The sequence below is a fragment of the Quercus lobata genome, chromosome 2 (genome assembly GCF_001633185.2).
Source record: "Quercus lobata isolate SW786 chromosome 2, ValleyOak3.0 Primary Assembly, whole genome shotgun sequence".
NCBI lineage: Eukaryota > Viridiplantae > Streptophyta > Magnoliopsida > Fagales > Fagaceae > Quercus > Quercus lobata.
In genome coordinates, this window is record NC_044905.1 from 20,574,512 (window position 1) to 20,590,553 (window position 16,042).

Here is a 16,042-nt window from a genome sequence, read left to right on the forward strand (position 1 = left end):
TGATTTTAAAGACACAACTATTGAATCTCAACAACATACCAATGCAAATATTAATTACTTAAAATTCAAAATAAATTATTTATACATGATAAGTTACAATTCAAACAATATTGAACACTACAATATTTAGAAATTAAATGTATATAGACAAACAATTAACGCTATAGTAAAAAAAAAAAAAATCCTCAAATAACTAAATATAAGAGTTTAATTCCTCTTTGTTTCAATTTAAAACCAAATTGTGCATAAAAGCAAAAAAATTTCCTTTGTTCCAATACGTCTTTAGTATTAAAATCACAAATTCATTAAAACCAAATTGTGCATAGAAAATCTTAGAGATTGAAAGGCAACTTTAAAGTGTTTTTTGTATATTCTTCCTTTGTTGGTTTGTAGTAGTCCCTGAATATGCCCTTTTGTTTTCCTTAAGTACAGATGTTGGTGTAAGTTACACATTGGTTTGAACATCAAGTTTTTGAAATTTTGTACAATCACCATCTTCTTCAATTAATATGTTTATACCAAAATCAAGAATAAAATGAATATATTAAACAGGCAGTAGCAGGACGTAGTGAACAATAAACACAATACTACTACAATCAAATCATGCCCAATTTCCTTCTCAAAAAAAAAAAAAAAAAATCATGCCCAATTTCTCTGTACAAGTAACAGTAAAGCTCTTTCGAAAAGTTTGCTGCAAAGGTTACCTTTTTAGCATGGTCATGGTCATGTTGTGGTGTGAGCTAAAACAGAGATCTTTGATTAAAACAAAAGACAGATTTTTTTTTTTTTTTTTTTGTTGAGATATAAGCATCTATCAACTTTTTATTTTATTTATAATTAAATTTAATGTCCCAATCTTCACATATAGTCAAAGACTTAAAAAATTTCCTAAGGAATAATAATAACAAACACACAGAGACGGAGAAAAAGAAAATTGCGTGAGCAGCAACAATACATACCATTTGAAAGGGATCAGATCTTCATACACATTCACAGAGACAGAGTATTAAAATTGTGAGCTTGACCGACGCCCTACCTCTGAGGCCGACCGGTTACCCTTTTTGATTATCACCGGCAAAAATAAAAAGGAGACCATGTCTGCGGCGATGAAGAGAGAGTGTGGGTAAAAAAATTAATTTATTTATCAGAGAGAAAGATAGTTTTTAAAAATTAAATACTATATTTATTTACGTAAGCTGTGTCAAAAAATATTTAAACTGTCTTATAGCTTTAGTTAGGATTCAAGGCAAATATATTATTTTTGGGTGTTTTTTTTTTTCCTTTTTGATAATGCCGGTTTGAAATTTTTGGGTGTTTTTTTTTTTCCTTTTTGATAATGTCAGTTTGAAATTTTTGGGTGTTTTTTTTTTTCCTTTTGATAATGCTGGTTTGAAATTTTTGGGTGTTTTTTTTTTCCTTTTTGATAATGCCGGTTTTTTTTTAGTCTTAAAAAGTTTTTTTTTTTTTTTTTTAATATTGTGCTGACGTGGAAAATTATGAGAACTTCAAAAACTTCGGTACATATATATATATAGATTAAAGAATATGGAAAAGTACGACAAGAGGAAGCAACCTAATAGGGTACGTAGTTATGCTCGAGATATAGCTAACACCTTTGGAGACATACCATGAAAAACATGCTCGAACACGATCAAAAGCATTTGTCGCATATATACTACCATACGAAAGGTTGGTTTTTACACGGTTTGGGCAATGGGGAAAAGTCAAATGTTTGCTTATAAATAATGAAACAATTCATCTTTGACAGAGAAATTATTAGCTCTTTAAGGCAATTCGTAATAACCAAGAAAAAAAACCGAGATAATGAATAAATTAATCTTTCCTATACATATATGCAAAAATAGCATTGCTTGGATCACAATTATTACCTTAACAAATTGTGAAAAAAGTAATATGATTTTAGTATTATTTGGCATGAAATTCATGTTGGTGTATATAACATGATTTTCCTATGTTGCGTGACACTCCATTCTTCAAAATTTGAGAATTATCTTTAAACAAAAAATTTAATAAAACAAAGTGGTAGCTATTTGACTGAATCTGCCAATATTTACTTGCCGAATCATTATGACAGAGGAAAGGAAGCAAATTAATAGAAATAGGTTGCATGTGGAAAATATGTTATAATCACAAACCAAACATTTTGCTTCTTCACTTGTTCATACTCTTGAGTCCAACCCATTATAAATAGGTGCCTAGCTAGACAGTCTTCAATTAGAAAGAGAAGCAACTGACACCTCCCATAATCCAACAAAAGAAAGAAGAAGAAAAAAAAAAAAAACACATTTACACTGTTCTTTCTCTTATTCAAAGTAAAACACCAGCAAATAGCAATTTTCCTGTCTCTGAAGAGACCATGTACTCTGAACTAAAAGCTAGTGAATCATCTATACTTATAAGTCATGACCAAGAATGGGTCATACAGATAAGTCGAGCCCTAGAGGAAGGCCTTCAAGACAATGATGAAGGTGTTCCTGTTAGCATCTTTAGCGTACCCAAAACCCTACTCTCTTTCAAACCAGAAGCATACATTCCACAACTTGTAGCCCTTGGCCCATACCATCACCACCGGCTCGAACTCCTCGAGATGGAACGCTACAAGCTCACTACAGCTATGAGACTGCAAAAGAAACTCAAAGAAATCAAATTCCGTGACTTGGTTAACCAAATTGCGGAAAGTGATAGCTGCATCCGTGCTTGTTATCATAGGTTCTTGGAATTCGACCAAGAAACACTCTCTTGGATGTTGTCCATTGATGCTTCCTTTTTGTTGGAGTACCTCCAAACCTACTCCACAAAAATGGAAGACTCGCTTATGCGAATAACTTCTAAGATGGCGCATTTGATTGACCACACGCATCGGAAAACGGCACACCATGCAGTCCTTAGGGATATTATCATGCTAGAAAACCAAATCCCTTTATTTTTGCTCAGGGAAGTCCACAGCTTTTATCCCTGTGAAGATCATGACGAAGTATTAGCAACAATGCTAATTGGTTTTTGCAAACATCTGTCACCCATAGAGTGCATCAATGAACAACATTTCAAAGAAGTATGTTTCACCAAATCCCATTTGCTAGAGCTTCTCTACTACATGGTTGCACCGAAATTGCAACTTGTAGCTGATAATTCTGAGCAGGAAAAGCCAAAAGAAGACAGAGAGATTGGCTACTTCCAATCCATCTTGAAAGCACTATGTTATATTAACTTGGCCCCGCTCCGCCTTCTCATTAAGATTTTCAATTCAAAGGCAGTGAAGCTTTTAGTTACACTGCCATTTATAATCATCTCCTATCTATTGAAGCTGAAGAACAAGAGTGATATAACCAATCTCATCTCGTCAGCTGAGGCTGTGGCCGAAGATGCGCAAAGCGCATCTAATGAGATGAAAGATGATAGTCCTTTAGTAGAAGAGATTGCAATTCCTAGCGTTACACAGCTTCATAAAAATGGTGTTAAATTTCGTCCATCAAAGGGTGGCTTGGGGACTATTAATTTTGACAAATGTTCAGGTACATTTTACCTTCCAGTAATTCATTTGGATGGCAACTCTGAGGTTGTTTTAAGGAACCTCGTCGCCTATGAGGCATGTATTGCACCGGACGTGATGGTTTTTACACGCTACACGGAATTGATGAATGGAATTATTGATACTGAGGAGGACGTGAAGATTCTTAGAGAGGCCGGGATCATCTTGAACCGGCTCAAAAGCGATGAAGAAGTAGCGATGCTTTGGAATGGAATGACCAAGTCTGTGAGGGTAACAAAAGTTCCAATTCTAGACAAGGCCATTGAAGCTGCAAATGCTTGTTATTCGGGGTGTTGGAGGAACAGGATGACTGGTTTCATGAAGAAGTATATCTTTGGTTCATGGCCTTGTCTTACATTTTTAGCAGCTAACATTCTAATATTGCTGTCTACTCTGCAGGCTGCTTGTTCTATGTACAATTGTTCCAAATTGTTGGCCACCCTATGAATTTTTGCACTCTGTTGTTGCCTAGTGTATTTGACTGGCTGTATGTGAGCAACATGTGTTACCAATTCCTATTGTATTCACTAAAAATTAAATATATATATATAAAAAAAAAAATCATTCCTTTTGAAAATAAGACCTCTAGTATATATACCATATGAGAATTTTCTTTCAGTTATTGTCACCAAAATGTTCACGGGCAAAGCCAGGGTGCGAGATGCCCCCCATTGACTCCTCTTAAAAGACTTTATAGTTGCTAATATTCAGGAACTTTCGTTTTTGGTAAAAAAACCAAAAACCCTTCCCATATTTGTATATATAAACTTCCTTGACACCGAAAAATATGGAAAAAAGATTTCCTAACTCATGCCATTTTTTTAGTGAAATCATGCCATCAGGGTTAATTATCAACATATTGTACTTATATCTCAAAAAAATGTCATCCGTTTATAAAAGAGAGAAAATTCACAACACTTTTAGTGTTTATCATTTATTAATTTTTCACACCTTTTTTAAAAAAAATTTATAGTCACTTCTTTTCAACTAATGTGGCTTATATTTTACACAAAATTATTATTGTTATTATTATTAAAAAGCCTCCAACGTCTTTTTTTTTCTTCTCCATATCTTGACATTTCAATTTCAAACTCTAAATTTTGTTATAAATCCAAATTTTAAATAAATCACATTCATTAACACATCAATTTATAAGCTTTATATAGCAAATTTTGTAGTACTTTTAGCAATTTTCAATTTTAATTACTTTGAAGCCAAGTTTTTAAAAACAATCAATGTAGTGCAATGTGTATACAACGTTGCATGTATGTTGTTATACATACTTTTAAAACCTTTATATGAATTTATTTTCTTAGTTTATTTTGTATGAAAATTACACATTTGTTTACAATTGTTTATTTATTTTTTTTTTAGTATCGATTAGTATATTTTAGGTTTTTATTTTTTTAAATTTTTTTATTATTATATTGCCTTTTAATTTGCCCTTCAAAGTGAAATCTTGGTTCCACCACTGACTTTAAGTAAAACTTTATTTTTTGTTTTAAAGAAAGTAAAATAAAATACTACTCCCTTTAAATCCTAATTATTAAAAGAAATTATAGGAATAATTCATTAATTATTTTTTGATATATTATAAACCTTATAAAAAAAAAGGTTTTACATGATGTGTATTAATGATGTAATTTAGAGTATTTTTTATTTATAAGATTTATTTTATTATTAAATGTTAATTATATTATTAAAGTACTTTCTTTAAAATTATATATTACTCTTAATCTTCAAGTCATGCATTGCACAGAAATAATTTTATATAAAATGTGTGTTTGGATTCACGTTTACGGGCGTCTACGTTTTCACTTTTCAACGTTTTTTTTTTTCACGCCTTTTAGGGAGACATTAGCACTGTTCACGCACTGTAGCAGCACTGTTTGCGTACTGTTCATAGGACCCACAACCACTTTATTCAAAAAAAATATTAAAAATGGATCCTACGGCACTATTTATATATTTAAAAATTATTTTGTTACAGTGTTTTCAGTTTTAGCAAAAATAAGTTGTATCCAAACGGACCCAAAAAAATCCAATTGAAGAAAAATCAAATATAAAATACCCCACCTTCCCTTTCAAAATAAATAAATAAATAACAAGGCTTCATGCATCACTTTCTTTCTCCAGAGTCTCGAGCATTTTTTTCTTCTTTGCAAGCAAACATATATTGGGTGCTTATTTATACCAGACAAATGTGCATAGGTATATGTAATTAATTCCATTCGGTCACTTTTTCAAAGTTTTTATCATTTCTACTAGCTAGGTCATCGTTTTGAATTCTTTTGAATGCAAACAAAACTGCTTGAGCACGTAGTTTCTTGTCAGATTCTTGGAGTAGAAGCAAAGAAGAAAAAACTCGTTTTTTTCCTGGGTTTTCTTTTCCTTATATTATATATAGTCAATATATACTCCTATGTCGTTCTCATCATATATATACACACTCTATGTCACAGGTCCTAAGTCCTAATCCATTATAATGGGTGCCTAAATTAAACCAATGTTCAGAAATCAGAATCATATCAACTCCGTCCAGGTCCAGCAAAACCAACAATTTGTATGTTTGATGTCTAATAACTAAGAACAAATAAAATATAATTCTTGAAGTAATTGGCTGGAACTTTTCATATGAAAGAAAAGCTAACATACGAATCTGAAGCTGGCTTCCTTATTTATTTTGTAGTAAAAAAAAAAAAAAATTAAAATCCAAACTGTGGGTTTTCTTTTTCATTCTTCTATCCAGTAAAAGAAGGATGCCATTCAAGAATAGGTGACTATCAGGCGGTGGATTTGAGGTACGTACGTACTTATCCTGAGCTTTTAAGTCCAAAATGGGTCCCTATAACCTAACTCTCTCTGCTTGTAGTCATGTCATGTAGTCTATAATGTCAACTGTCAAGTACTCTACGTAACATTGTTAGCATCATGATTAGTGAGAAAATCTAAGACCCAATTTTGTGCTACAATTGGATTTGTCATAATTTTAACGTGGTTGAGTGTTAGTGTTAAAAAGAAAATGTGAGTTTATGTGAAATGAGATCAGTATTGCACAGTGTAATTTGCTCACAGATTTTTTTACTTTTTTTTTTTTTTTTTTACTCTTTTCAAATTTTTTTATTCAAGAATTTAGATTGAAAGTTGCTTTTATAACTTTCAATCTAGACCCTTCAATAATATAATGCTGTGCAATACCCATGTACATATAAAATGGAATAACATAATTAAAGAGATGTGTGCTGGACACTTTTGAGCTCTTATCCTTGTATTTGGTTTGTGTTTTATTTCTTTAATTTCCTTCAGTTAAATACTAGCAATGTAATGTGTTATACCAAGTTGTGTATGCTAGAGTGGATGCGGAAGAGGAAGTATAGAATAAGAACACTGAGAACACGAGGGTTACGTGATTCAGCCTTGACGGCCTATATCCACGGAGGAATCCCTTAAGGGCTACATCTTTATTGTATAAGAGTGTAGTACAATAACCTATGTTACAGTGAACCCTAACATGAGTATATATAGGCGACTAAATCCTAGACTACTAGTACAAGCAGGAATAGGCTTGAGCCTATTACATTGGACTAATATGTCTAATATATATCTCTAACACTCTCCTTCAAACTCAAGGCAGAAGCTCGATGAAGGCTTGAGGTTGGATAAGCATGAGAAGATCACTTGGAGATGCCTTGAAGAATGCCATTGAAGAAACCACAATGAAGAATGTGCCAATTGTCCAATTTCGGAGTTTCAAATGAAGAAACGGAGGCCAAAATAGGAATCTACGCGAAAAATTGAGCAAGACAAGCCCTTTTGGAAATTTTGACTTTTGGTCAAAGGTCAACGCAAAAAGTCAAAGTCAACTGATCCAGGTCAAGTCAACAGTCAGGGCTCACAGGTCAGATCCGGGTGGTCCGGGTCGGGTCGGCCGGGTCAACGATCAGTTAGGTGATGACGAGGCGACACTGCTGACGTGGCTAGATGACGTGTCTAATGAGACATATTAGCCCAATGTAATAGGCCCAAGCCCAATTCTGCTTGTATTAGTAGTCTAGGATTTAGTCGCCTATATATACTCATGTTAGGGTTCATTGTAACTTAGGAGGTTATTGTACTACACTCTTATACAATAAAGATGTAGCCCTTAAGGGATTCCTTCGTGGATGTAGGCCATCAAGGCTAAACCACGTAACCCTCGTGTTCTTAGTGTTCCTATTTTATGCTTCCTCTTCCACATCCACTCTTGCATACACAACTTGATATAACACATTACATTGCTAATATTTAACATGGTATCAGAGCCAAACTTCGTTCTTGGCATCAAACAAATATCTTTACACAGAAAAGAAGATTCACATGTGCATACCATCATCTGAAGTTACTCATGTTAGGGTTCATTGTAACTTAGGAGGTTATTGTACTACACTCTTATACAATAAAGATGTAGCCCTTAAGGGATTCCTCCGTGGATGTAGGCCATCAAGGCTGAACCACGTAACCCTCATGTTCTCAGATTCTATGCTTCCTCTTCCGTATCCACTCTAGCATACACAACTTGGTATAACACATTACATTGCTACTATTTAACATGGTATCAGAGCCAAACTTCGTTTTTGGCATCAAACAAACATCTCTACACAACAAAGAAGATTCACACGTGCATACCACCATCTGAAGTCACACATATTTCTTTGCTGGATCTAGACTTCACGGCATCTCGCAGACACCATGACTCTGTGCTGTGTCAAAATCCAACAAACTCAAGCAAACCCATGACATCAATATAAGATCTGTGCACATCAAGCCTTCGCCTGATGAAACCAACCAAACATAAGTGCTCCACGGCATATCGTGAACAAAACCCAGGAATTCCACCTCCAACAGCAGCCGCATGTGCCACCACGCGACCAATGGCTCCTAGAACTCTCATAGGCGCCGCTGAAGATTCTCGACTCCCAGCTTGGATCTCAGTCACACGCGTCGCCAAGACGGCCTTGTCGTCCACTGATCCACTTGGCTTGAGAATCTGGTAATCATACGAGGTCACACGCACCGCCTGCGTTTTCGGATCTTTCCCACGCACCGCCACGATTTCCGATTGTGTAGCTCATCCATTGGCCACACGCGTCGTCCTATTAGCCATGTCGACCACCGATCTGCCTACGGAAGAAATATGGCTTTGAACCGATTTTGCACACGCCTCCACACGCTACCTGGGTTTCTGGCTTCTCCTCTACGCGTTGGTGGAACATCCACGCGCTTGCCCCGCGCTGAAGACTTCTGCTGATGTCATCTGATGTCACCTCTCCACGTCAGCATGCCACGCACGCTGTAGTCCATGTCATCAGACACGTCATCTAGCCACGTCAGTAGTGTCGCCTCGTCAGTACCACATCACCTAGTTGACCGTTGACCCGGCCGACCAGACCTGGACCACTTGGATCTGACCCGTGAGCCCTGACTGTTGACTTGACCAGGATTCGTTGACTTTGACTTTTTGTGTTAACCCTTGACCAAAAGTCAAAATTTCCGAAAGGGCCTATCTTGCTCAGTTTTTTGCGTAGATTCCGATTTTGGGCTTTGTTTCTGCATTTGAGGCTTCGAAATCGGTCAATTGGCACATTCTTCATTGTGGTTTCTTCAAAGGCATTCTTCATGGCATCTCCAAGTGATCTTCTCATACTTATCCAACTTCAAGTCTTCATTGAGCTTCCACCTTGAGTTTGAGGGAGGGTGTTAGAGATATATATTAAACATATATTAACCCAATGTAATAGGCCCAAGTCCAATTCTGCTTGTACTAGTAGTCTAGAATTTAGTCGCCTATATATACTCATATTAGGGTTCATTGTAACTTAGGAGGTTATTGTACTACACTCTTATACAATAAATATGTAGCCCTTAAGGGATTCGTCCGTAGATGTAGGCCGTCAAGGCTGAACCATGTAACCCTTGTGTTCTCAGTGTTCTTATTCTATGCTTCCTCTTTCGAATCTACTCTATCATACACAACTTGGTATAACACATTACATTGCTAATATTTAACATGTTAGAGATATTTGTTTGATGCCAAGAACGAAGTTTGGCTCTGATACCATGTTAAATATTAGCAATGTAATGTGTTATACCAAGTTGTGTATGCTAGAGTGGATGCGGAAAAGGAAGCATAGAATAGGAACACTGAGAACACGAGGGTTATGTGGTTCAAACTTGACGGCTTACATCCATTGAAGAATCTCTTAAGGGCTACATTTTTATTGTATAAGAGTGCAGTACAATAACCTCCTAATATATGTTTAATATATATCTCTAACACCTTTGATGAAATCATTTATTCAAAAAATGATCAACAGAAAGATTGGAAATGAATTGCAAATTAATCAGATTCTGATTTTGTTATGGATAACAAATCTTCCTAAGTTAGTACACTCAGCACTAATTAAATACCAAGAATCCGATTGTTCTTTTTTTTTTTTTTTTTCTTTTGCTGAATAAGATAAATTTATTTATATTTCAGCTATTGTTATTCAAACGAACAAAATGAGTGACATTTTTTTTTTATGAGAAATACATAACTTTATTAATTATTGGACAAACAAAGCATCCTGAAATACAAGAGAGTCAACAAAAGAGGGTGTTTCTTCTATCCACGATACAAAGTTGTTAATTCCTTTGGTGTTTTGAGCCATAGTATGAGCTGGTTTGTTGTCTTGTCTTTGTACATGCACTACCTGGTATTGTTTGAAGGTCTGCAGCTTAAGATGGATGCCAGATATGATATTCTCGAAGGTGATAGGCGCCTATGTCGTGTCTGAGAGGGCCCTTACAAGCACTGCGCAATCGTTTTCAAATATAGCTTCTTGTAAGCCGATGTCTGTAGCAAATGAGGCAGCCTCGTCCATTGCTTTGGCTTCTACTTTGAGTGGCCCCAATGGTAGTGGTAAGCGTTTGCTTGAGGCAACAACCACAATACCCTCATGGTCACATACAATGATACCATTGTAGACATCGCATTTTGTATCCCTTACAACTCGGGCCACTGTTCCCTAATGATGCTCGAATTCTAAGGCCCAAGGCCAGTTTAGAGCTCAATCAGATATTAAATTGACTTGAGAAGTGCTAAAATGGAAAATATAACTTTTTAATTTAGCAAAAATCTATTTTTGGAAAATTAAATGACCAAAGTGGCCCTTGGCCTGCGTACGTGTGTCGTGGGCTATGTACGCAAGCTAAAGCATGCGTATGTAGGCACATTCTTGCTTATGTAGCTAGGGTTTTAGGAGTATAAAAAATGCAAATTTTCTACAATAATGGTTGACGTTTGAAATGAATCTCACATCGTTTGAGAGCCGTTCCGAACCCCATTTTCAACTATAAAAAACCTTACATGGTACATTTTCAAAACATATAGAAATCTCACGGGAAAAACCTAAGATTCACTAGAAAATAGTGAATTAAATGGGAGTTTTTCACAAAACACTCTCAAGTCTTTTTTATTTGATTGAAACTTTTTCTGGTCCCAATCCTTTGAGTTTAAGATTACTAATCATTATTTTATTAAATTGTGATAGATTTGATTGAGGGGAATGGTAACATTTTTTTGCAGGCTGTACAATATAAAAAATTAAAAATTTGAAAGAAAAAAAATGTTATGTTACTTAAGCTAATATATTAGGTTAATGTGCCTAAGCTAATATTTAGGCTTATAAAATATTTGGATTGTAAAGTTTATGTTGATGAACATAAACATATAAATTGATAAATTCATGCTTACATAAATAAATATAAACACATGTAAATATATAGAAACATATAAACAGCGATAATCTCAAAGCAGTACACTGGTATAACCAATATCAAAATATTTTGTTTATCCTACCAAACTGAAATGGTTTTCGGTGCGAAATTGATTTATTTAGTTAAAATTCATACATGGCATGAATACACTCACTATCACACAGGGCAAGCTCAATCCTACGACAAATTTAAGCATTATGATTATAAATGTTTTTCTCCTTAGGAATCATGCAAAATTTTCATACCTGATGGTTTGTAAACTTCCTTTATGAGACGCGTATAATAGATGGTTCTTAGCTATAATAACCAATGAACAATAAGGTCCAAGTCCAAACAACTAGTTAATGAGTAATAAGCAATGAGAAATGAGAAATTTGTAATAAGCAACTAGTCAATGAGAAATTTGTTTCAATAAGCAACAAAATCAATGTGCAATAACCAACTAGTCAATATTAAGTTTTTTCTACCAAAAAAAAAAAAAAAAAAAGAAGTAATGTTAAGTTTCATTTTCACGCATGGCAAAAAACACACTAGCATACTGGTACTCCACAATCAATTCAATTGCAAACTTTACTAGAGTAGAGAAATTTATTTTTTGAAAATGAATCTTAAATTTTGTTTTTTAATACTTGATTAATGAGACGTGTATAGTAGGAGATTCGATTGCATCCACATACTATACCCATAATTTTATTTTTGTAAGATTAATTTGTTTATATAAAGCTAGGGTAAAAGATTTTTGTTTGGGATGACCTAAGATTTACAACCTGATAAGACCACTTAGACAAAAGAATGGATACTCTAATTATAAATTTCAAGGTGGAGATTCAATTGTCAATATTGTTTTCCAATAATTTATGGACTCACATGCAATCGTTACTTAATTAAGTACAAGAAAAATGAAGAAACTCTTATAAATTAATAAATACTTAAAATTACATAAAATGTCAAAAGAAAATAAATTATAAGGTTTTAATCCTAGATAAAGTTCAATAAAAAAAAATTTAAAAACTGTATGTTCTAATTACAATCTATATTTCATAGGCTAACTTTAGAGATTAAGTTACCGGTGGGATGTTATGCAGCTACCACAACCAATCTAATATTGGTCTAGGCTACTATGAGTCGATGACCAGTACAATGTAGTTCAACTATTTATCATACATTAAGTGTCTGTTTGGGAACAACATATTTAGCTGAAAGTAATGTAGATAAAACTAAAAGTTAGTTGAAATAGTACTATGAAACTCATAAATAGTAGTAAAAAGTGCAATAACACCTATCCAAACACAACCAAAATAATAAAATCATAACAAAAGAAAAACAAAATGAAAAATAACTCACTCATGTCTTGCATGATTGAAAATAACAACTAAAAACCAAGATATAAACAAGTTAGTCATTAACATGTTAAACAGATAAACATGCTGTCACTGGATTATTTGTACCGTGTACGTCAATCAAACCTACAAGACGACGATGAAAACTTCATGGAAATAAAGAGAAACTGACAACAATCTTGAATTATTGGGTAAATTAGAGAATTATGTAAAAAAACATGAAAAACATGCTCGAGCACGACCCAAAGCATTTGTCGCATATATACTACCATACGAAAGGTTGGTTTTCACTCGGTTTGGGCAATGGGGAAAAGTCAAATATTTTTGCTTATAAATAATGAAACAATTCATCTTTGACACAGAAATTATTGGTAACGTTTGGATCAAACGCACTGCGTTAGTGCGTTTCAGCCCTTTTTTATTATTATTATTTTTTTAAAGCCGACTTTGTTGACTATCAACATATAAACAGTGCACTGGTTTTCACTCGGTTTGGGCAATGGGAAAAGTCAAATATTTTTGTTTATAAATAATGAAACAATTCATCTTTGACAGAGAAATTATTGGTAACATTTGGATTGGGCTGAAACGCACTAACGCAGTGCGTTTCAGCCCTTTTCTTATTATTATTATTTTTTTAAAGTGAATTTTGTTGACTTTCAACATATAAACCGTACACTTGGGCACCGGACCCATTAATATAATTTTGAATAACTTTTTCATTAAAAAGGAGACGGTAATATTTATATATTTAAAAATTATTTTGTTACAGTATTTTCAGTTTTCAATTGTATTCAAACGGACCCATTATTTTTTTTAGGCAATTCGTAATAACCTAGAAAAAAAAATTGAGATAACAAATAAATTAAACTTTCTTATACATATATATGCAAAAATAGCATTGATTGGATCACAATTTATTACCTTAACAAATTTTGAAAAAAAGTAATGTGAATTTAGCATTACTTGGCACGAAATTTGCTTTGGTATATAACATGATTTCCCTTCATCCAATATATATAAAACATGATTTCCCTATGTTGCGTGACACTCTCATTCTTCAAAATTTGAGAGTTATCTTAAAAAAAAAATTTAAATAAAACAAAGTGGGACCTATTTGACTGAATCTGCCAATATTTACTTGCCAGATCATTATGACAGAGGAAAGCAAATTAATAGAAATAGGTTGCATGTGGAAAATATGTTATAATCACAAACCAAACATTTTGCTTTTTCACTTGTTCATGCTCGAGTCCAACCTATTATAAATAGGTGCCTAGCTAGACAGTCTTCAATACCTCACATAGTCCAACAAAAGAAAGAAGAAAACAACACATTCACACTGTTCTTTCTCTCATTTCAAGGTAAAACACCAGCAAATAGCAAATTTCCCCCCTCTGAAGAGACCATGTACTCTGAGCTAAAACCCAGTGAATCATCTATACATATAAGTCATGACCAAGAATGGGTCATACAGATAAGTCGAGCCCTAGAAGAAGGCCTTCAAGACAATGATGAAGGTGTTCTTGTTAGCATCTTTAGTGTACCCAAAACCCTACTCTCTTTCAAACCAGAAGCATACATTCCACAACTTGTAGCCCTTGGCCCATACCATCACCACCGGCTTGAACTTCTCGAGATGGAACACTACAAGCTCACTTCAGCTATGAGATTGCAAAAGAACCTCAAAGAAATCAAATTCCGCGACTTGGTTAACCAAATCGCGGAAAGTGATAGGTGCATCCGTGCTTGTTATCATAGGTTCTTGGAATTCGACCAAGAAACACTCTCTTGGATGTTGTCCATTGATGCTTCCTTATTGTTGGAGTATCTCCAAACCTACTCCACAAAAATGGAAGACTCGCTTATGCGAATAACTTCTAAGATGGCGCATTTGATCGACCACACGCATCGGAAAACGGCACACCATGCAGTCCTTAGGGATATTATCATGCTAGAAAACCAAATCCCTTTATTTTTGCTCAGAGAAGTCCACAGCTTTTATCCCTGCGAAGATCATGACGAAGTATTAGCAACAATGCTAATTGGTTTTTGCAAACATATGTCGCCCATAGAGTGCATCAATGATCAACATTTCAAAGAAGTATGTTTCACAAAATCCCATTTGCTAGAGCTTCTCTACTACATGGTTGCACCGAAATTGCAACTTGTAGCTGATAATTCTGAGCAGGAAAAGCCAAAAGAAGACAAAAAGATTGGCTGCTTCCAATCCATCTTGAAAGCAATAAGTTATATTAACTTGGCCCCGCTCCGCCTTCTCATTAAGATTTTCAATTCAAAGGCAGTGAAGCTTTTAGTTACACTGCCATTTATAATCATCTCCTATCTATGCAAACTTAAGAACAAAAGTGATATAACCAATCTCATCTCGTCAGCTGAGGCTGTGGCCGAAGACGCGCAAAGCGTATCTAATGAGAAGAAAGCTGAAAGCCCAAAAGTAGAAGAGATTGCAATTCCTAGCGTCACACAGCTTCATAAAAATGGTATTAAATTTCGTCCATCAAAGGGTGGCTTGGGGACTATAAATTTTGACAAAAGTTCAGGTACATTTTACCTTCCAGTTATTCATTTGGATGGCAACTCTGAGGTTGTTTTAAGGAATCTGGTCGCCTATGAGGCATGTATTGCACCGGACGTGATGGTTTTTACACGCTACACGGAATTGATGAATGGAATTATTGATACTGAGGAGGATGTGAAGATTCTTCGAGAGGCCGGGATCATCTTGAACCGGCTCAAGAGCGATGAAGAAGTAGCGATGCTTTGGAATGGAATGACTAAGTCTGTGAGGGTAACAAAAGTTCCAATTCTAGACAAGGCCATTGAAGCTGCAAATTCTAGTTATTCAGGGTGTTGGAGGAACAAGATGACTGGTTTCAAGAAGTATATCTTTGGTTCATGGCCATGTCTTACATTTTTAGCAGCTAACATTCTAATATTGCTGTCTACTCTGCAGACTGCTTGTTCTATGTACAATTGTTCCAAATTTTTGGCCACTCTATGAATTTTTACACTCTGTTGTTGCCTAGTGTATTTAACTGGCTGCATGTGTGCAACATGTGTTACCAGTTCTTATTGTATTCACTAAAACACAATTGAATACGACAAAAAAAAAAAAAAAAAATCATTCCTTTTGAAATTAATACCTCAAGTATATATACCATATGAGAATTTTCATTTAGTTATTGTTACCAATGACCCTTTATTTTATCCACAATTGCCTTGCGTTCTCCTCCTTGGCTATCTTCCGGCAATACTTTACTTTCTCCTTCCTCTTGCGTTCCTCCCAGTGAAAATTCATTTTTTCTCTCTTGGTTTTATGCTTTATTTTCCC

The 16,042-nt window shown here is 34.6% G+C and overlaps 2 protein-coding genes across 2 annotated transcripts; both read left to right on the plus strand.

Annotated features, from left to right (window-relative positions):
• The first annotated feature begins 2,368 nt into the window (after positions 1–2,368).
• LOC115960931 (putative UPF0481 protein At3g02645) lies at positions 2,369–3,997 on the plus strand. The gene has a single exon (XM_031079968.1). The coding sequence runs from the start codon at positions 2,378–2,380 to the stop codon at positions 3,995–3,997; it is 1,620 nt and encodes a 539-aa protein (XP_030935828.1). The 5' UTR covers positions 2,369–2,377.
• A 9,992-nt stretch (positions 3,998–13,989) lies between these two features.
• Positions 13,990–15,828, plus strand: LOC115977977 (putative UPF0481 protein At3g02645). Its single transcript, XM_031100006.1, has one exon. The coding sequence runs from the start codon at positions 14,096–14,098 to the stop codon at positions 15,710–15,712; it is 1,617 nt and encodes a 538-aa protein (XP_030955866.1). The 5' UTR covers positions 13,990–14,095; the 3' UTR covers positions 15,713–15,828.
• Positions 15,829–16,042: the final 214 nt, after the last annotated feature.

Bases quoted from the DNA above. Each gene is read 5' to 3' on its own strand.
- LOC115960931 (XM_031079968.1), top strand. From the start codon at position 2,378: ATGTACTCTGAACTAAAAGCTAGTGAATCATCTATACTTATAAGTCAT.
- LOC115977977 (XM_031100006.1), top strand. From the start codon at position 14,096: ATGTACTCTGAGCTAAAACCCAGTGAATCATCTATACATATAAGTCAT.